Source organism: Taudactylus pleione, unplaced genomic scaffold (assembly GCF_031769625.1).
Source record: "Taudactylus pleione unplaced genomic scaffold, aTauple2 ptg000987l, whole genome shotgun sequence".
Lineage (NCBI taxonomy): Eukaryota > Metazoa > Chordata > Amphibia > Anura > Myobatrachidae > Taudactylus > Taudactylus pleione.
This window is the reverse complement of record NW_028285388.1, coordinates 2,054,111-2,078,021: the sequence shown is the minus strand read 5'-3', so window position 1 is coordinate 2,078,021 and position 23,911 is coordinate 2,054,111. Positions and strand designations below refer to the sequence as shown.

Below are 23,911 nucleotides of genomic sequence, written 5' to 3'. Positions count from 1 at the left end.
GACACATACATACATACAGGCAGGGATACATATAGAGACACATACATACATACAGGCAGGGATACATATAGAGACACATACATACAGGCAGGGATACATATAGAGACACATACATACAGGCAGGGATACATATAGAGACACATACATACAGGCAGGGATACATATAGAGACACATACATACAGGCAGGCAAGGATACATATAGAGACACATACATACAGGCAGGCAAGGATACATATAGAGACACATACATACATACATACAGGCAGGCAGGGATACATATAGAGACACATACATACATACAGGCAGGGATACATATAGAGACACAGACATACATACAGGCAGGGATACATATAGAGACACACATACATACAGGCAGGGATACATATAGAGACATACATACAGGCAGGGATACATATAGAGACACATACATACAGGCAGGCAAGGATACATATAGAGACACATACATACATACATACATACAGGCAGGGATACATATAGAGACACATACATACAGGCAGGGATACATATAGAGACACATACATACAGGCAGGGATACATATAGAGACACATACATACAGGCAGGCAAGGATACATATAGAGACACATACATACATACATACAGGCAGGCAGGGATACATATAGAGACACATACATACAGGCAGGGATACATATAGAGACACAGACATACATACAGGCAGGCATACATATAGAGACACATACATACATACAGGCAGGGATACATATAGAGACACATACATACATACAGGCAGGGATACATATAGAGACACACATACATACAGGCAGGGATACATATAGAGACATACATACAGGCAGGGATACATATAGAGACACATACATACAGGCAGGCAAGGATACATATAGAGACACATACATACATACATACATACAGGCAGGGATACATATAGAGACACATACATACAGGCAGGGATACATATAGAGACACATACATACAGGCAGGGATACATAGAGACACATACATACATACAGGCAGGGATACATATAGAGACACATACATACATACAGGCAGGGATACATATAGAGACACATACATACATACAGGCAGGGATACATATAGAGACACATACATACATACAGGCAGGGATACATATAGAGACACATACATACATACAGGCAGGGATACATATAGAGACACATACATACATACAGGCAGGGATACATATAGAGACACATACATACATACAGGCAGGGATACATATAGAGACACATACATACAGGCAGGGATACATATAGAGACATACATACATACAGGCAGGGATACATATAGAGACATACATACATACAGGCAGGGATACATATAGAGACACATACATACAGGCAGGGATACATATAGAGACACATACATACATACAGGCAGGGATACATATAGAGACACATACATACATACAGGCAGGGATACATATAGAGACACATACATACATACAGGCAGGGATACATATAGAGACACATACATACATACAGGCAGGGATACATATAGAGACACATACATACATACAGGCAGGGATACATATAGAGACACATACATACATACAGGCAGGGATACATATAGAGACACATACATACATACAGGTAGGGATACATATAGACACATACATACAGGCAGGGATACATAGAGAGACACATACATATATACAGGCAGGCAGGGTTACATATAGAGACACATGCATACATACATACAGGCAGGGATACATATAGAGACACACATACAGGCAGGCAGGGATACATATAGAGACACACATACATACAGGCAGGGATACATATAGAGACACATACATACAGGGATACATATAGAGACACATACATACATACAGGCAGGGATACATATAGAGACACATACATACATACAGGCAGGGATACATATAGAGACACATACATACATACAGGCAGGGATACATATAGAGACACATACATACATACAGGCAGGGATACATATAGAGACACATACATACATACATACAGGCAGGGATACATATAGAGACACATACATACATACAGGCAGGGATACATATAGAGACACATACATACATACATACAGGCAGGGATACATATAGAGACACATACATACAGGCAGGGATACATATAGAGACACATACATACAGGCAGGGATACATATAGAGACACATACATACAGGCAGGGATACATATAGAGACACATACATACAGGCAGGCAAGGATACATATAGAGACACATACATACATACAGGCAGGGATACATATAGAGACACACATACATACAGGCAGGGATACATATAGAGACACATACATACAGGCAGGGATACATATAGAGACACATACATACAGGCAGGCAAGGATACATATAGAGACACATACATACAGGCAGGGATACATATAGAGACACATACATACAGGCAGGGATACATATAGAGACACATACATACAGGCAGGGATACATATAGAGACACATACATACATACAGGCAGGGATACATATAGAGACACAGACATACATACAGGCAGGGATACATATAGAGACACACATACATACAGGCAGGGATACATATAGAGACATACATACAGGCAGGGATACATATAGAGACATACATACAGGCAGGGATACATATAGAGACACATACATACATACATACATACAGGCAGGGATACATATAGAATACACATACATACAGGCAGGGATACATAGAGAGACACATACATACAGGCAGGCAGGGATACATATAGAGACACATACATACAGGCAGGGATACATATAGAGACACATACATACATACATGCAGGGATACATAGAGAGACACATGCATACATACAGGCAGGCAGGGTTACATATAGAGACACATGCATACATACAGGCAGGCAGGGTTACATATAGAGACACATGCATACATACATACAGGCAGGCAGGGATACATATAGAGACACATGCATACATACATACAGGCAGGCAGGGATACATATAGAGACACACATGCATACATACAGGGATACATATAGAGACACATACATACAGGCAGGCAGGGATACATATAGAGACACACATACATACAGGCAGGCAGGGATACATATAGAGACACATACATACATACATACAGGCAGGCAGGGATACATATAGAGACACATACAGGCAGGGATACATATAGAGACACATACATACATACAGGCAGGGATACATATAGAGACACATACATACATACAGGCAGGGATACATATAGAGATACATACATACATACAGGCAGGGATACATATAGAGACACATACATACATACAGGCAGGGATACATATAGAGACACATACATACATACATACAGGCAGGGATACATATAGAGACACATACATACATACATACAGGCAGGGATACATATAGAGACACATACATACATACATACAGGCAGGGATACATATAGAGACACATACATACATACAGGCAGGGATACATATAGAGACACATACATACATACAGGCAGGGATACATATAGAGACACATACATACATACAGGCAGGGATACATATAGAGACACATACATACATACATACAGGCAGGGATACATATAGAGACACATACATACATACAGGCAGGGATACATATAGAGACACATACATACATACATACAGGCAGGGATACATATAGAGACACATACATACATACATACAGGCAGGGATACATATAGAGACACATACATACATACATACAGGCAGGGATACATATAGAGACACATACATACATACAGGCAGGGATACATATAGAGACACATACATACATACAGGCAGGGATACATATAGAGACACATACATACATACAGGCAGGGATACATATAGAGACACATACATACATACAGGCAGGGATACATATAGAGACACATACATACATACAGGCAGGGATACATATAGAGACACATACATACATACATACAGGCAGGGATACATATAGAGACACATACATACATACAGGCAGGGATACATATAGAGACACATACATACATACAGGCAGGGATACATATAGAGACACATACATACATACAGGTAGGGATACATATAGACACATACATACAGGCAGGCAGGGATACATATAGAGACACACATACATACAGGCAGGCAGGGATACATATAGAGACACACATACATACAGGCAGGCAGGGATACATATAGAGACACACATACATACAGGCAGGCAGGGATACATATAGAGACACACATACATACAGGCAGGCAGGGATACATATAGAGACACACATACATACAGGCAGGCAGGGATACATATAGAGACACACATACATACAGGCAGGGATACATATAGAGACACATACATACAGGCAGGCAGGGATACATATAGAGACACACATACATACAGGCAGGGATACATATAGAGACACATACATACAGGCAGGCAGGGATACATATAGAGACACATACATACAGGCAGGCAGGGATACATATAGAGACACATACATACAGGCAGGCAGGGATACATATAGAGACACATACATACAGGCAGGCAGGGATACATATAGAGACACATACATACAGGCAGGGATACATATAGAGACACATACATACAGGCAGGGATACATATAGAGACACATACATACAGGCAGGCAGGGATACATATAGAGATACATACAGGCAGGGATACATATAGAGACACATACATACATACATACAGGCAGGGATACATATAGAGACACATACATACAGGCAGGCATACATACATATAGAGACACATACATACAGGCAGGGATACATATAGAGACACATACATACATAAATAAAGGCAGGGTTTAGATATAACAAGAGATATGGTAAGAACTTACCTTTGTTATCTCTGTTTCTACGAAGTCCATAGGGTCCACAGGGTTGACCTTGGGGTATAGGTTGGGAACCAAATCCGGGCACCACGCAGTTAAAGCTTTTAGCTCCCAGGATGCACTTGGGTCCACTCTCCCTATAACCCCGCCCCCCAGCCAGAGGCACCTCAGATTGTAAGTAGCCAAAGGCCGGAGGAGGAGAGAAAAAGAGAGAGAAAACTGGAACACTCTAGAACCATACTCACAGAAAAGGAGACGGGAAGCCGGTGACCAGTAACACAGCCCATATGAAGCCAGGTGCGTCAGGGCGGGCGCCCTGTGGACCCTATGGACTTCGTAGAAACAGAGATAACAAAGGTAAGTTCTTACCATATCTCTTGTTTTCTACTTCAGGGTCCATAGGGGGTCCACAGGGTTGACCTTGGGGATGTCCCAAAGCAGTTCAACCAAGGGTGGGGACGCTCCTGTGCTGAGAGGAGAATCCGTCGCCAAAAAGGAAGCATCCTGAGAGGCAAAGGAAACCAATGCCTAGAACCTTAAAAAGGTATGGACAGAAGACCACGTGGACACCTAGTAAGGCAAAATAGCCGAGGCGCCACGACGAGCCGCCCACGAGGGTTACACGGCCCGAGAAAAAAACAAGCCTCAACGACAGAAATGCCCACCCATGGGTAGGCCCCTGAGGAAGACATACGAGGCCATCCAGTCAACATTTCATTATAGGCCGGCCATCGTTTCCTGTTAAAACCAGAAACCGCAGACCACCAATAAGGAGTCCGCTTACCATAAGGAACTTGAACGGATCACATAAAGCCAAAGAGGCCGGACCACAGTCCATGAGGCCACAACAGCCGAGAGGACTGGGAACTGAATGGCCATACCATAAGTTCCAGAATAATATGGAACCTAAAAACCACTTTAAGAAGAAACACAGGGCGAGAGCAACTCACACCCTGACATGATGCCCTCCAGAAGAGGGAGCCACATGAGAACGCTCCCCATTCAGACACTCTCCTGGTTGATTTAAACACCCTGAGAGAGAGAGAGAGAGAGCTTAAACAATAGACCATGTAATGGCTATCACAACCAGCGGTTCCATTGACTGTCCCCGGAGGGAACAGAGAACCACTACTAACTCCCCAGGAGTCCCTAGGGAGGACAAGTGGAGACATAATCCAGAAAACACTCCAAAGGATGAACTGGATACCAGAGCGGAGCAATTCCATATCTTAACCATACCGACAGTGTAGAGATCCGCACTGTCAGGAAGGCCAGGCCAAGGGTGAAACCCAAGCCAGCTGGAAGGAATGCCAGAATATCTGGAAATCCTGGACACCGGAGGATCGTATCGACAGGTACGATACCATAAGAATTATGTACGCCACAGTCCGTTGCCGATCCCAGCAAAGTCTGGCCTATCTGCTCTAAACATCTCAATGAAGACAGAGCCAGGGAAGCCCGAGGACCACAGTAGGGGCGCAGTTAAAGACAAGCGATCCAGATCCAGGGAAAAACAAGGACCCTGAGACAACAGGTCCAGATAGTGAAGCAGTAGGAACGGAGCATCGAGGAGGAGACTCCGAAAATCTTAGTACCAGTGATGTCTGGGACGACCTGGAGCCCCCAGAAGGAAAGCCCCTCCGTCTCGAATTAAACTTCCGAAGACCTCGAGGAAGAAGGGAGACCGGAGGACACAGGTACACAAAGTGGAAGGACCACTTCACTGACAAAGAGTCACTGAAGGTAGCTTCAGTACTCCTAGAGCTGGACTGTAACACCGGTAATGTGTGATCGAGTCAGAAGGCCATGGGGATCAATCCCCTCAGGGAGGCCCCCTCTGCTCACCAGGAGTTGAAACCTCTCTTGGAGAAGAGACTAGTCCCCGGGATGCACGCCGTGACGGCTGAGGAAGCCCGCTTCCCAATGGAGAGCTCCGGGAATAAACACCGCAGAGTTGGCCAGGAGAAGACCCTTGGACTATGTCAGAATGGGTGACATTCCTAACATTGCCACCCAACTACCAGTGTTGCCTAGATGGAAGCCACTGTTGTGACACTGTCGGACTGAACCTATTCAGGTTTACCGTGACAAATGGGTTAGGCCAGAGTGAAAGTCCAAGACAGCTTAAAGTATCAACAAGTTAAGTGGCAGGGCAGAAGCGACAGACGTCCAACTGCCCCGAAATGAATGCGGACCAGACACTGTCTTTAGCAAAGAACACCCGGACAGAGACCAACTCGCCTCCGGAGAAAGTATCATCGTTCGAACAGCGATCCGATGGAAAAAACTCGATCCATCTGGAGGGGAGTCAATTATGGCAAGGCCTGAAATGGAACTGAGCACATTCCACCCTACCAAAAGGTAGACACTCTGGTAGACCGCGCATCACAAAGAGTAATGACATATGTCAACTGCGTAGATATCCACACACTCGAAGTTGAAGAGTGGAGATCTTGTCTTACGCCAGAAAAAACAAGAGATATGGTAAGAACTTACCTTTGTTATCTCTGTTTCTACGAAGTCCATAGGGTCCACAGGGTTGACCTTGGGGTATAGGTTGGGAACCAAATCCGGGCACCACGCAGTTAAAGCTTTTAGCTCCCAGGATGCACTGGGTCCACTCTCCCTATAACCCCACCCCCAAGCCAGAGGCACCTCAGTTTGTAAGTAGCCAAAGGCCGGAGGAGGAGAGAAAAAGAGAGAGAAAACTGGAACACTCTAGAACCATACTCACCGAAATGGGAGACGGAAAACCGGTGACCAGCCACACAGCCCATATGAAGCCAGGTGCGTCAGGGCGGGCGCCCTGTGGACCCTATGGACTTCGTAGAAACAGAGATAACAAAGGTAAGTTCTTACCATATCTCTTGTTTTCTACTTCAGGGTCCATAGGGGGTCCACAGGGTTGACCTTGGGGATGTCCCAAAGCAGTTCAACCAAGGGTGGGGACGCTCCTGTGCTGAGAGGAGAATCCGTCGCCAAAAAGGAAGCATCCTGAGAGGCAAAGGAAACCAATGCCTAGAACCTTAAAAAGGTGTGGACAGAAGACCACGTGGCCACCTAGTAAGGCAAAACAGCCGAGGCGCCACAGCGAGCCGCACACGAGGGTCACATGGCCCGAGAAAAAACAAGCATCAACAACAGGAAGGCCTACCCATGGGTAGGCCCCTGAGGAAGACCTACGAGGCCATCCAAGCCAACATTTGGTTATAGGCCGGCCATCCTTTCCTGTGAAAACCAGAAATCTCAGACCACCAATAAGGAGTCCGATTTCCGTAAGGAACCTGAACGGATCACATAAATCCAAAGAGGCCAGACCACAGTCAATGAGGCCACACCAGCCGAGAGGACTGGGGACAGAATGGCCGTACCATAAGTTCCAGAATAATATGGAACCTGAAAACCACTAAGAAGAAACACAGGGCGAGAGCAACTCCCACCCTGACATGATGCCCTCCAGAAGAGGGAGCCACATGAGAACGCTCCCAATTCAGACACTCTCCTGGTTGATATAAACACCCTGAGAGAAAGAGAGAGCCTAAGCAATAGACCATGTAATGGCTATCACAACCAGCGGTTCCATTGACTGTCCCCGGAGGTAACGAAGAACCACTACTTACTCCCAAGGAGTCCCTAGGGAGGACAAATGGAGGCATAATCAAGAAAACACTCCAAAGGATGAACTGGATACCAGAGTGAAGCAATTCCATATCTTAACCATACTGACAGTGTAGAGATCCGCACTGTCAGGAAGACCAGGCCAAGTGTGAAACCCAAGCCAGCCGGAAGGAATGCCAGAATATCTGGAAATCCTGGACACCGGAGGATTGTATCGACAGGTACAATACCATAAGATTTATGGCTGCCACAGTTTGTGGTAGGTCCCAGCAAAAGCTGATCCATGTGCTCTAATCATTCCAACGATGACAAAGCCAGGGAAGCCATAAGACCACTGTAAGGACACAGTCAAAGACAAACGACCCAGGTCTAAGGCAAAACCAAGGACCCTGAGACAACAGGTCCGGGCAGTGAAGCATCAGGGATGGAGTATCGATGTAGAGACTCCGAAGATCCAAGTACCCCTGACATCTGGGGCAATCAGGAGCCACCAGCAGGAAAGCATCTCCGTCTCGATTGAAAACACTTCCAAAGCCCTCGAGGAAGAAGGGAGACCGGAGAACACAGGTACACAAAGTGGAAGGACCACTTCACCGACAAAGAGTCGCTGAAGTTTGCTTCAGAATCCCCAGAGCTGAACTGTAACACCATAGTGTGATAAAGTCAGAAGGCCATGAGGGTCACCTCAGGGGGGCCCCCCCTGCTCACCAGGAGATGAAACCTCTCTTGGGGAAGAGACTAGTCCCCGGGATGCACGTCGTGACGGCTGAGGACTCCCGCTTCCCAATGGAGAGCTCCTGAAATGAACGCTGCCGAGATGGTCGGGAGGAGACCCTCGGACTATGTCCGAATATGTGACATACCTGTCATTGCCACCCAACGAACAGTGTTGCTAAAAAGGAAGCCACTGTCCTGACCCTGTCGGACTGAACCTTTTCAGGTTCACCGGGAAACAAGAGTTATGCCAGAGTAAGTTAATTGACAGGGTGGAATCGACAGACGTCCAACTGCACTGAAAAGGATTCGATCCAGACACTGTCCCTAGCAAAGAAAACCCTGGACGAGATGGCCATAGCCACCCGGACAGGGACCGACTTGCCTCCGGAGAGAGCATCATCGTTTGAACAGTTATCCGACAGAAAAAACTCATTCCATCTGGAGATGAACCAATTATGGAAAGGCCTGGAATGGAACTGAGCCCATTCCACCATGCATCCCAGAGTGTAAAGACATCTGTCGACTGCGCAGACAACCATGTACTCCTAATGGAAGAGAGGAGATTCCGTCTTACGCCAGAAGAATTCTCAGATTCTGAGAATCCAGCAGGGATCCTAGATGAAGAATACCCAGAGAGGGATGCAGGGAGGACTTTTTCCCCGTTGATTAAACGTCTGCACCCTGAAGAAGCCACAGTCATCCTGACCTGGCCGTAAAGTACCCCGGTGATCCCGCTAAGAGCAGGAGGCCGTCCAGGTACAGGAGCATTGGGATATACTGAACAGAAGAACTGTCAGAAAATCCAAAACGCTGGTAAACCCCTGTGGGGCTGAGGACAGTCCCAACAGGCAGAGCCCGAAAAATTGTAAGTGTTGCTGTGATACAGCAAACCTCAGCCCATGCTGAGGAAAGGTCTCTGTAAGTACCCGTAGGCACGCGTCCTGTATATCCAGTGATACCCTAAAGTCCCCAGGTTCCAAACATCGTATGATGGAGCATAGGGATTTCCTCCTGAGCCCAGGTAGCTTTAGGAACTGGTTCAGGGAATTGAGACAGAGAATAGGCCAAAGAGGACCATTCAGCCACCGCACCAGAAAGAAAACAGAACAACCAGTCCCTCACTGAGATAGTGGGGATGGCCTAATTAGCTCCGCTTACCGCAACAACTGCATAGCTTTCTGGATCTGTAAGGCCCTTGTAAAGAGGGCGTACCCTCCTACCCACGTAGCCGCGGCAACTTGACACTAATACCGGGCGAACTGAGAAAATCGGTATCTCCCAGTTGTAGGCCTGTCCCGTCAGACTGAAGAGATATCCGTAGGTTCAGAAGCAGGATCGGCTGGCAGTCCAGGCCTGCTCGGTACTGGATATGTCGGCCCTTGTAGATGCCGACAGTCTACGAAGAAACAGACCTTTAGGCTGACCCAGAGGACAAAAAAGACTTAACAGACTTAGTCTGAGGCCTTGTAGTGGGCATAGCTGAAAGCGGTAAACTTGTCGTTAGTAATACTGCCAATGTTACTACAATCTTGTCAAGGTCAGGACCAAACAATATCAACCCTAAAGATGGTATCTGCACCTCTGCATTCCCAGAGCGCAGCCATAGGGTATTACGGAGGATACAGTCGCAGCCGGAACTCTGAAAGTTAGGAGACTGGTATCCAATATAGGCATTTCCACCTATGACAACAGCATATATTACGTGAGCGCCCAAATACATTTGAACCCCCGACGTGTTGGAGGGGAAAAAACGTTACAAATGCATCAACCCAATATGCAATAGTATTAACCAACCATGCTATAGCCATGGTAGGATGGGTAACAACTCCTGAAAGCAAGTATACTGATTTCAGGCAGAGTTACCACCTACGGATCCGAAGAATCCGACCACGCAGGAATGGGAGGTGTAGTAACGTCTGTAATCAGACGAGTAACACGCCCATCCCCCCCAGGAGGGGCTCGTGATGACCCTCAGGGAATTTGGAACAGGAGGCCAAACACTGTTGTAACACCTCCTATCTGGCAACAGCCAGAGTCCCGCTATGCGATCCACCCGCTAGTCAGCAACAGGGAACCCGAAGGCACGCAATACTGAGGGTGTATGATACAGGTGCAGGTCAACATTCACTCTAACCAGAATGGACCTGCTACCAGCCCTAAAGCAGGGATAATAATACCTGAAATAGGCTTCCCCCCGTGTAAGAGGGAAAGAGCCCCGAACAGTACCCAGTTCACGGCAGAGCCAACTGGGAAGTAACCACAGGGCGTCAACCACGCCAATTAGCGTTTCGTAGAAAACGACATCCACCCAGGGTGGCTGTTGTGGTAATCCCTGCAAGGGGAATGACAGACTATTGTGGCACCAGGGGGAATTCATATACTGCGAAAAACCCCTGCAGGGAGCGGTAGTCTGTGTCACAGGGGAAGAGTGCAAGAAGCTGCGAGATACCCTGAGATGAAAAGGGCAGTATGGTGAAGTAACCCCAAGTGAGGTACAACAATGGGGCCCGCCCGGCGATCCGCAATTGAGGGGATCCCGAGAAAACAAACCGCCCAAGGGGGTCGTGAAAGAGGCCGGCACCAGATGACGCCACATACAGAACCCTTTATGAGTCAAATCCTCCGCACTAACACCTGCAGCACATGACTTGCAGGATAGTAAAAATGGGTGCAGTATAACGCTCTATCTCCTGGTCAGACATATCTGACCAATCTTGGCGGAAATATTAAGCAGCACTATACTGGTCCTGACTGATGCCAAAAATTAGCTGCAGGGACCCATTTTCAGCGTATGCAACACACAGTTCCATCTAAAATATGGCAACGTGCAGCACGCAACAGTATGTGACAAACCACACAAATATTAACAAGTATATAAATGTGAGGTCTCAGAACCACCCTAAGTACAGCTGTATTAGGGCAGATAAAGAAAAGGGATAGATATACACTGACAGGTGAGAGAATAAAGTACAGTCAGCACTAGCATAAGTCACATACAATGCAGATATATACATATATACATAAACATGTCATATAATATACTGCACTATTACACTGCATTCAACTGCCCAGATTCAGTGTCTGGGAAGGCTACAGCGCTGTGTACACTGACCTGATGGTGAGGTACGCAGGGGGACTGGACTCACTGCCATCCTGAGAGATTTCTGCTGCACCACAGAGATAAAATGGCCGCTGGAGACCTCAGAGGAAGCGTGGCCCGCGGAGGAAGCAGCTCAGCGACGCCAGACTATGGATACTGAAAGGCGCGCTGAGCTGAGGGGAGGAGCCGCTGTAACAGGGAAGGCTGCCTCCCCTGGCCGGCTATTAACCCCCGGGACGCCGGCTCCCTGCACCGATCGTTAAGTCCCTGGTGGTCTAGTGGACACACGGGGTATGGGGGGCCCGCCGCCACTGCCGGCGCCTCCGGTCTGTCCCCTGAGACCGGAGGCACAGGACTGCATTTGAAATGCGCGGATCACCGCAAGCGGTGATCCGCGACCTTACCTGCTCCCCGTGGATCCGGCAGCAGTCCTGGGCGCCCGCAGAGTCCGGCTAGTACAGACTCTGGGGTCCCGCTGAGATCCCCAGATCTGTACTGGCGTCTCAGCGCCAGCGGGGTGACGGAGCGGCAGCTTAGACGTCCTATGGACAGTCCGACGCTGCCGCTCTGAAGAGTCCAAAGTCCATGAAAAAACTTTGTCCCTAAAAAAATAAAATAAGCTTAGGGGCTGCTAATCAGCTCCCCCTGCGCTAACGGTGACCCGACTCCGGCCGGGCACCAACTTAAACTGAGGTGCCTCTGGCTTGGGGGTGGGGTTATAGGGAGAGTGGACCCAGTGCATCCTGGGTGCTAAAAGCTTTAACTGCGTGGTGCCCGGATTTGGTTCCCAACCTATACCCCAAGGTCAACCCTGTGGACCCCCTATGGACCCTGAAGTAGAAATTCTCAGATTCTGAGAATCCAGCAGTGCTCCCAGATGAAGAAAACCCTGTGAGGGATGCAGGGAGGACTTTTCCTCCGTTGACTAATTATCTGTGCCGAGAAGAAGCCCCGGTTATCCTGACCTGGCGGTAAAGTACCTTGGTGATCCTGCTAAAAGCAGGAGACCGTCCAGAGAAAGGAGCATTCGGATACACTGAACAGGTGAACTGTCAGAAAATCCATAAAGCTGGTAAACCCCGGTGGAGTTGAGGACAGCCCCAAAAGGCAGAGCCCGAAACTTACAAGTGTTGCTGTGGCACAGCAAACCTGAACCCATGCTGATGAGAGGGCTCTGTATGTACCCGTAGGTACGTATCCTGAATACTCGGATATACCATAAAATCCCCAGGTTCCAAACATCGGATGATGGAACATGGACGATTCCACCTGAGTCAAGGCACCGTTGGAATCTGATTCAGGGATTTGAGACAGAGTATAGGCAAAGGAGGACCAGTCGGTCACCGCCCCAAAAAGAAAGTAGAACAACCAGTCCCTCACTGAGATAGTGAGGTTGGCCGAAATAGCTCTGCTTACCACAAAGACTGTATAGCTTTCTGGGATTGTAAGGCCCTGATCAGTTCTGAAGAAGGGCCCGTGTAACAATGCCTGTGAGGAGGCTGCATGAGCAATGAGAGGCCGTTGAGAATCAGTACCTCACTCTGGAAATTCCCCAGATGTAGACCTGTCCCGTCAGGCTGAGGGTATATCCTCAGGTGTAGAAACAGGGTCGTCCGGAAGTCCAGGACTGCTCGGTACTGGATATGGTGGCCCCCGTGGAGGCCGACAGCCTAGGAAAAAACAGGCCTTTAGGCTGACCCTGAGGACAAAAAGACTTAACAGAGTTAGTCCGAATGTAGTGGGAGTAGCTAAAGACGGTATCTCCCCATTAGTGATACTGCCAATGATGCAACGATCTTGTCAAGGTCAGGACCAAACAAGAACTTCCCCCTGGAAGGAGTGTGCACCTCTGCTTTCCCATAACGCAGCCATAGGGTACTGCTGCGGATACAGCCGCCGCCGAAACCCTGAAAGTTAGAAGACCGGCATCCCATGAGGTAATCCCACATATGACCACTGCATATTTTGTGAGCGGCAAAAAGATATTTGAACCTCAGACGTGTTGGAGGGGAAAAACGTCACAAAAGCATCACCATGCGATGGCAATGGTAGGACGGGCAACAGGCCCTGAAAACGAGTACATTGATTTCAGGCAAAGTTACCACCTACGGATCCGTAAAATTCGTCCAGGCCGGGATGGGAGGCGTATTAATGCCTGTAACCCGATGATTAACATACAAATCCATCCCAGAAGGGGATTTCCATTACTTGTGAGGACCCTCAGGGAATGGGAAACAGGAGGCCTTTGTGACTCCTCGTATCTGGGGACAGCCAGACTCCCGCTATGAGATCCACCCGCTGGGCAGAAAACGGGAGATGTATGATACTGGTGCAGGATCGACATTCTCTATATCCAGAATGAGCCTGGCTACCAGCCCCAAAGCAGGGATAATAATACTTGAGATCGGCTCCCCCCATGTGAGAGGGAAAGAGCCGAATATACCATCCAGTTCACGGCAGAGCCACTGGTCAGTAACCACAGGGTGTATATCACGCCAATTAGTATTTCGTATAAAACGACATCCACCAGGGTGGCCGTTGTGGTAATCCCTGCAAGGGGAATGACAGACCGATGTGGTATCGGAGGTAATTCATGTACTGTGAAAAACCCCGGCAGGGAGCGATAGTCTGTGACACAGGGGTAAATTGCAAGAAATTGCGAGATACCCCGAGTTCCAAAGGGCAGTATGGTGAAGTAACTCCAAGCGAGTGACGACAATGGGGCCCGCCCGGCGATCCTCAAAGGAGAGGATCCTGAGAAACAACGCCCTTTAAGGGGGTCGTGCAAGGGGCCCGGCACCAGATGGTGCCGCATACGTAAACCTTTCTGAGTTAAAATCCTCCGCACTAATTCCTGCAGGCTATGACTTGCAGGATAGCAATAATGGGTGCAGTATCGTGTGCAATCTCCTGGTCAGATATATCTGACTATCTTGACGGAAATATTAAGCAGCGCCATACCGGTCCTGACTGACGCTAAGATTAGCTGCAGGAACCCATTATCAGCGTACGCAACTCACAGTTCCATCTAAAATATGGCAACGTGCAGCACGCAACAGTATGTGACAAACCTCACAGATATTAACAAATATATATATGTGAGGTCTCAGAACCACCCCAGGTACACCTGTATTAGGGCAGATAAAGAAAAGGGATAGATATACACTGACAGGTGAGAGAAAAAGCAGACAGTCAGCACTAGCAAAAGTCACATACAATGCAGAAAAATATATATACATACATAAGCATGACATATAATATACTGCACAATGTCGCTACATTCAACTGCCCAGATTCAGTGTCTGGGAAGGCTATAGCGCTGTGTACACTCACCCAAATGGTCAGGTACGCAGGGGGACTGGGCTCACTACTATCCTAGGAGTTCTGCAGCACCACAGAGAGATAATGGCCGCTGGAGACCTCAGAAGAAGCGTGGCCCGCGGAGGAAGCAGCTCAGCGACGCCAGACTGTATTATTGAAAGGCGCGCTGAGCTGAGGGGAGGAGCCGCTAGACAGGGAAGGCTTCCTCCCCTGGCTAGCAATTGACCCCCCGGGATGCCGGCTCCCGCTGCCGCTATAATCCCTGGTGGGCTGTGGACACGCGGGGTATGCCTCCATGGAGGGGGAGCCCGCCGCCACCGCTAGCGCCTCCGGTCTGTCCCCAGAGACCGGAGGCATAAGGCTGCATATTCACACGTGGATCACCGCAAGCGGTGACCACGCGACTTACCTGTCCCCGTCGATCCGGCAGCAGCCCAGGGATTCCTCCAGAGCCCGGCTAGTACAGACTCTGGGGTCCCGCTGCGATCCCCAGATCTGTACTGGCGTCGCAGCGCCGGCGGGTTGTAGGAGCGGCAGCTCAGACGTCCATTGGACAGTCTGATGCTGCCGCTCTGAAGAGTAGTAAAAAAATAATAAAACAAAACTCTTTTAAGCTTAGAGGCTGCTAAGCAGCCCCCCTGCAGTAACGGTGACCCGACTCCGGCCGGGCACCAACTTAAACTGAGGTGCCTCTGGCTGGGGGGCGGGGTTATAGGGAGAGTGGACCCAAGTGCATCCTGGGAGCTAAAAGCTTTAACTGCGTGGTGCCCGGATTTGGTTCCCAACCTATACCCCAAGGTCAACCCTGTGGACCCCCTATGGACCCTGAAGTAGAAAGAGAGATTTTTGTGCAGCATCGGTATAGGTACTAGCTGGAAGCTGGTAGGGTAACACTCTCCTAGAAGTACCTCTGACGCTGCAGCTAGAATTAAAGTCTGCCTTCCCCAGTCAGGAGGACAAGAGACTTCTGATGTCATTTTAGCCTCACATTTTGGATAATTACAGGTCTGTAGGAGACACTGGCGATCACTGAGGAACAGGGAGAGGGCTGGAAATGCACAAAATATCGGACATAGAGCTCTGCCTATAGCCCCTTAGTACTTTGCTGTTCCTCTCCTGAGACTCTGCCCGCCTATGCTTTACTCTATTCATGAGAGTGAGGGAGCATTAGCGGGTTTAGTCACACTGGTAAAATTTAGCGTGTAACCGGATTTCCTGGCATAAAACTCTCCTGTACAAAACTGAAGTGGTTCTCAGTACTGAACTGCTCTCTGTGTTCCTCCTGTCCCCTCCCAGCTCCCCACCTCCTCTACCTGTCTGATTACAACGTACAGTACATCTCTCTGCGAGGGGCACAATTACCACACACAGCTGGCGGCCTTCTCTGGAGCGATAAGAACTCGGGTGCTTGAAATCACCTGTTAATTGCTGCAAATGGAGTAATGCAAAAAGTACAAAAGCCTCTTCAATACACTAATGAAGCAAGAGATTGAACTCTCAAAATGGCTGCCACCAGTATGTATCTGATGGGTCCACAGTGGACCAGGAAGTAGTTACAGGATCCACAGTGACTGTCGATCCCGGAAGGCAGACGCCAACATATTACTAAAGTTAACATACTACTTACATGTAAACCAGATCAGTAATAAAAAAAAAAAAAAAAAAAAACGTAAAAAAAACAAAAGTCTGCTTTATCAAAATGTTTAGTTATAATTCCAAACCAGTTAGTTGACATGCCGACATCTGCGTTCCAGGGTCGACATAATCACTGTCTATCCCACATACCCATCCCAATAGAAAGATGTAATTACTGGACACAAAAAATAAAATAAAAAATAAAAATTAGGTCAGAACATCAGAACACAATTTCTCTCACTTTACTAGGAATAATTCATTTTGTCTTCATAGCTCATATTAGTTTTGTGAAATATATTATTACAATACTTTTATCTACAGTCTTTTACTGGGAGAAAGTTTTGTTCCATGTTATTATCATATACATAAGGCCAGTTGTTTTCATTACAGCTCCACAGTACATGAAGAACAGGCGTCTGTGCATAAACAACTTGTACGCTGCACATTAGACTCCTACATCGACCTTCTTGTCCATAAACAGTCCTGAATATTATTAGCTAGGGACTCAGGTAACTGATCGGACAGGTCCAACCCGATATAAGATCAAAGCTATTGGTCCCCAAGCATTAAACCAGCTCTCTGAGGGAATAAATACACAAACTTGGATTTACGCTGCGGAAGCCCCTGTAAGACATCTCAGGGGCGATGGCACCCTCACCCCCTCACCATTCCAGAACAGCCAATCACACTCAGGTATGCCCACCTCAGCAGTGCCATGTACCCACAGCAGCACATCAATACTCTAGGAGACTCTTGCAGTGGAAACCGAACATAGGTAAAAACTGACCCCACAGACGGAGATCTTTACAGGGGAATAACAGAGGTAAAACCTGGAGACAAGGTCCAGAAAGTAGGAGCCCAGTGTCACGATGGGCGATTCCTGGAAACCGGAGGCCGAAAGCCATGAACTGTGCGGCTTTCACCTCAGGGTTTATAAACATACGTCAGCCACGTTCAACAATGGTTAATTACTCTGCGGGTCACATGTAATTAGCCCTGGAACACTGATTCCTATGCCAATATTTATAGTCCCCACACAGTCATATATGAAATAAAACATCACACACTATCGATCAGACGAAGAGGCCTTTGGTGACCAGAGCACAGGACCACGACAGTAATATAAAACGTGCAACAGACAGACCTTCCAACCTGTAAACGAGACGCTTTCTGTGTGCATCCCTCAATTACCAGCTGCCGCAAGAGTCGGCATCTTACCTTATGCTCTTCCCGCTCGGTGGCATGGTGGCACTTCTCAATCTTGCAGGCCCGGAGGAAGTCCCGCAGGTATCCGAACAGAGTCAGTATCCCATAGCCCATGTATGTCAGGACCGCTACCAACATCGGGGTCTCCTCAAACGCTTCATTAAACGGTCTCTTGTACAAACCTCCATTGATGTGAAACTGTGAGAAGGATGAACAACAGTCAGAGTATGCACCAATGTACTTATGTCACTTCATGTCTGGAGAAATCAGAAAGCTCAGTTATGACAATAGGTATTATAGGATGTGTGCTTAGGGCCTTAAAACTGACCCAACATCCTACACTTGGGTCTGTCCAAAATAATTAGAGGCACCAGACTAGTTGACTGGCATCATCCCTCGCCGATAACTAGAACATGTCCTCTCATTCATTCACAGACATTACACAGCACTAGGCCAGGTAATACTTGTATGTCATGGAGGATACAGATTAAAGCTGGATGTGCAAAAAATTGGGGGCGATTCAGCAAGGATCAAAAATTGCAAAGCTGGCCAGCTGAGTAAGTCTAAGCTTTCTCAGGCTGGCCGGCTTGCGGGCGCACGACACTGCTTCGGCCGATGCAATCCCTGGGCTTGCCACTCCCGGAAAACAGGGCAGACGCCCCCGTTTCCCCGCCCTTTAAATGCCTCTGCCTGTTAATCCGGCAGAGGCATACAAGGGTCTGCGTGCTACTACGCAGGAGCCATTCTGCACACTCGCAGAATGGGTCCAGCACACGCGTAGATTCCCGATAATCTGGAATCTGCGTGCACTTGCGGGCACTGCTGAATCAGGCCCATAGTTTCATATAGAGATACAGTACCAGTCAAAAGTTTGCCCACACCTTTTCATTCAATGGTTTATGTTTATTTAAATTATTTTCAACATAGTAGATTAATACTGAAGACACCAAAACTATGAAAGAACACATATGGAATGTTGTGAAGAAAAAAAAAAAAAAAAAGTGTTAAAGCAAAATATGTTTTATATTTTAGATTCTCCAAAGTAGCCCCTTTTTGCTTGGATGACAGCTTTGCACACTCCTGACATTCTCTCAATCAGCTTCATGAGGTACAGTAGTCTCCTGGAATGGTTTTCCAACAGTCTTGAAGGAGTTCCCAGAGGTGCTGAGCACTTGTTGGCTGCTTTTCCTTCACTCTGCGGTCCAACTCATCCCAAACCAGCTCAATTGGGTTTAGGTCGGGTGATTGTGGAGGCCAGGTCATCTGACGCAGCACTCCATCACTTTCCTTCTTTGTCAAGAAGCCCATACATAGCCTGGAGGTGTGCTTGGGAACATTGTCTTGTTGAAAAATGTTATCTCTATTTCTACGAAGTATATAGGGTTCCACAGGATACCTTGGGGGTATAGGTGGTGACATCAGGCACCATAGAGTTAACTTTTCAGCCTCCCAGGATGCATCAGGGTCCCCCTTCTATACCCCGCCCCCGAGCCAAGGGATCTCAGTTACGTACCAAGCCATAGGCCGGAGGAGGAGAAGGAAGAAAGATCTGGACACACACACAAGAATCACATTCTCACCAGAGAGAGAGACGGAAAAACCGGTGACCATAGCAAAGCTCATCTGCAGCACAGGTGCGACAGGGCGGGAGTCCTGTGGAACCTATGGACTTCGTAGAAATAGAGATAACAAAGGTAAGTTCTTACCATATCTCATATTTTCTACATCAGGGTCCATAGGGTATCCACAGGAAACCTTGGGGATGTCCCAAAGTAGTATCCTTTATGGGTGGGGACGCTCCTGTGCTGAAAAGAGAATCCGCCCCCCGAAGGAAGCATCCTGAGAGGCCAAAAAGGTGTCAAAAGCGTAATACCTCACAAAGGTATGAACAGAGGACCACGTGGCAGCCTTGCAGATCTGGACTGCAGAGGCACCACGTCGAGCTGCCCACGAAGGACCCACAGACCTAGTGGAATGAACCCTCACAGAGGACGGAACCGGAAGGCCTTCACGAAGATAAGCTTCTGAAATTGCCATACGAATCCAACCTGCCAAAGTTTGCTTTGAAGCAGGCCAACCTCTTTTACGGAAGCCATAGAGGACAAACAAGGCATCAGACTTCCTAAAAGAAGAAGTGCGGTCAACATAAATCCTTAAAGCCCGCACAACATCCAAAGTGGCCTTACCCACTGAAAGATCAGGTGAATTAAAAGCCGGCACAACGATGTCCTGTTCCTATGAAAAATCAGAAAAGGGGGTCTACAGGAGAGAGCCCCTAAGTCAGAAACAAGTCTGGCCGAAGCAATGGCCAGAAGGAATATTGTTTTAGCTGCAAGCCATTTAAGGTCCACTGAGCCCAGTGGTTCGAACGGCAGTCCCTGGAGAGCACTCAGGACCACAGCCAAATCCCAAGGAGCCACCAGTGGAACAAAAGGTGGTTGAATGCGAAGAACACGTTGCATAAAAGGTGCGCACATTAGGGAGCGCAGCAATCCTACGATGGAACCAGACTGACAGGGCAGACACTTGCACCTTCAGAGAAGCAAGGCGAAGCCCATGGTCTAGGCCAGCCTGTAGGAAAGCCAACACTATAGAGGGGCGGAACTCCCGAGGGGCATAACCTCTAGGTCGACACCACTGGAAGAACGTATGCCACACACTATGGTATATTCTTGCAGAGGATGGCTTCCGAGCTCTTAGCATGGTTTGCACCACAGAGCCGGAAAACCCCCTGGACCTTAACATGGCCGTCTCAACAGCCACGCCGTCAAAGACAGCTGAGTCAGGTCCGGGTGAAGACAAGGACCCTGTGACAGCAGATCCGGCCGCAGTGGTAACCGCAGAGAAACGTCCACTGACAGACTCTGGAGGTCCGAGAACCAGTGCCACCTGGGCCACTCAGGAGCTATCAACAGGAGCGTACCTCCTTCTTGTTTGAATTTCCGGATTACCCGCGAAAGAAGGGAAAACGGAGGAAAGAGGTAGGCAAACTGGAACGTCCACTGGACGTCGAGACCAGTACACCGGCAACTTGTTGTTGTGCCGGGACGCCATGAGGTCTCTCTCTGGAAGACCCCACCTGTCCACCAGAAGTAGAAAAGATGTCCTGGTGCAAAGACCATTCTCCCGGATGTACGTCCTGCCGGCTGAGAAAATCAGCTTCCCAGTTGAGGACTCCCGGGATGAACACCACTGATGGAGCTGGGAGATTGCGCTCCGCCCATACCAGGATGCGGGACACTTCTGCGAGTGCCGCCCAACTTCTGGTTCCTCCTTGTCAATTTATGTAGGCCACGGTGGTGGCGTTGTCCGACTGGACCTGCACGGGGTGACCTTGGAGAACCCAATGTGCCTGCTGGAGAGCATTGAACACCGCGCGGAGTTCCAAGATGTTTATTGAAAGCTCCTTTTCTGCCTGAGTCCACCTGCCCTGGAACAAGTGTGGACCCATGACCGCTCCCCAGCCCCGGAGACTGGCGTCCGTTGTTAACAGGACCCAGTTCGCCACCCAAAATGGGCGACCCTTGTTGAGGTGGGTCGTCTGCAACCACCAGGCTAGAGACAGACGAACCCCCGGAGTGAGCACCATCGTCTGGGAGTTTAGACTCATGAGGCAGTCCATTCCATCTGGACAGGATCAATTGCTGCAGAGGTCTGGTCGAATACAGACACTCGGCGACGCTGCAGACAACTGCGCACCCTCAACTGCAAAGCAGAGATCTTTTCCTCCATCACAAAGATCCGCTGCTGCCTGGAGTCCAACAAGGCCCCGAGCTGCAGGATCCTCTGAGACGGGGTCAGGGTGGACTTTTGCCAGTTTATCAACCAGCCGTTATGCTGCAGAACTGCAATCGTCAGGTCCAGATGGCGTAGAAGGAGCTCTGGAGACCCTGCCAACAACAGAAGGTCGTCCAGATACGGTAACATTCGGACTCCCTGCTTCCGCAGGTGAGCCGCCATGACCTTGGTGAACACTTGTGGAGCTGTCGCCAGTCCAAAAGGCAGCGCCCGGAACTGGAAATGTTCGCTGCGGATTGCAAACCTGAGGTATTGCTGATGGCGCAAAAGAATAGGGACATGCAGGTAAGCGTCCTGAATCTCCAATGACACCATGTAATCCCCAGGTTCCAGCACCAGAATAATGGACTGAAGGCTCTCCATCCGAAACCGAGGCACCCTCAAGGACTTGTTGAGGGACTTGAGGTTGAGTATTGGACAGCAAGACCCATTGGGTTTCTACACCAAAAACAGATTGGAATAGAAACCCTGGCCCCTCTGGGAGAATGGAACAGGCACTATAACTCCAGCCTGGAGCATAGTGTGCAAACCTTCCGCAGTTCCAAGGCTTTGTTCCAGTCTAGTGGAAGGCCTGTGGTGAAGAACCAGGATGGAGGCCTGTGCCGAAAGGAGAGGGCATACCCGTGAGAAACCACCTCGTGAACCCAGGTGTCCGTCGTAGTTATCGACCAACCCTGGGCGAACTGAAGCAGGCGGCCTACCCTACCTCTGCACAACACAACTGATGGTCTCAAAACACATTAAGAAGGCAAGTAATTGCACAGATCGACTCCTGACAAGGCACACCTGTTAATTCAAAATCATTCCAGGAGACTACCTCATGAAGCTGATTGAGAGAATGCCAAGAGTGTGCAAAGCTGTCATCCAAGCAAAAGGGGGCTACTTTGAGGAATCTAAAATATAAAACATATTTTAATTTAACACTTTTTTGTTTACAACATAATTCCATATGTGTTCTTTCATAGTTTTGATGTCTTCAGTATTAATCTATGTTGAAAATAATTTAAATAAACAAAAACCATTGAATGAGAAGGTGTGTCCAAACTTTTGACTGGTACTGTATGTTTGCACCATATGCTTCCTGCATCAGTGTGACAGCAGCCTCATATCACTACTCTGTGCTGCTGGGGACCCTGCTCCTTCCACTATGTAACTAACAGTCTGTGACTTCCTGTATCAGTGTGACAGCAGCCTCATATCACTACTCTGTGCTGCTGGGGACCCTGCTCCTCCCACTATGTAACTCCCAGTCTGTGACTTCCTGTATTAGTGTGACAGCAGTCTCATATCACTACTCTGTGCTGCTGGGGACCCTGCTCCTCCCACTATGTAGCAAGCAAGAAATTAAGGGGCTAAATCATTTAGTGGCGGTGTGCCGGATGTTCTGCTGTGCATATAGCCAACATACAGATGTGTCCTCATACATTCTTGCTGCAGTCGCGACAAAAATGAGCCTCTCGCCGCACCAGGACCCCTGCGACTCTGCTGGCGTAGAACATCTTTTTCGCCCGAAAAAGATGTTCTATGCCATGTCGCAATGCGGTGTACTGAGAAGCACAAGGAGACTGCACTGATTAATGATATGCGACACTTGGCTGCTCACTTGCGCCAGGCATCTCATGTCACATGGCATGTTGAGGCTACGTGTATGAGAACAAACGCAGTATACGATTCTGGGATGATACATCGCGGCCAAGCAGAG

General features: G+C 48.2%; 1 protein-coding gene across 1 annotated transcript in view; it reads right to left on the bottom strand.

Moving 5' to 3' along the window:
* The window catches only part of SPTLC2 (serine palmitoyltransferase long chain base subunit 2), a 76,336-nt gene that overhangs the window by 26,971 nt on the left and 25,454 nt on the right, over window positions 1–23,911 (bottom strand). Inside the window, 1 exon segment of the mRNA XM_088460831.1 lies at window positions 18,424–18,609. Within this exon segment, the coding sequence (XP_088316957.1) occupies window positions 18,424–18,609 (186 nt within the window).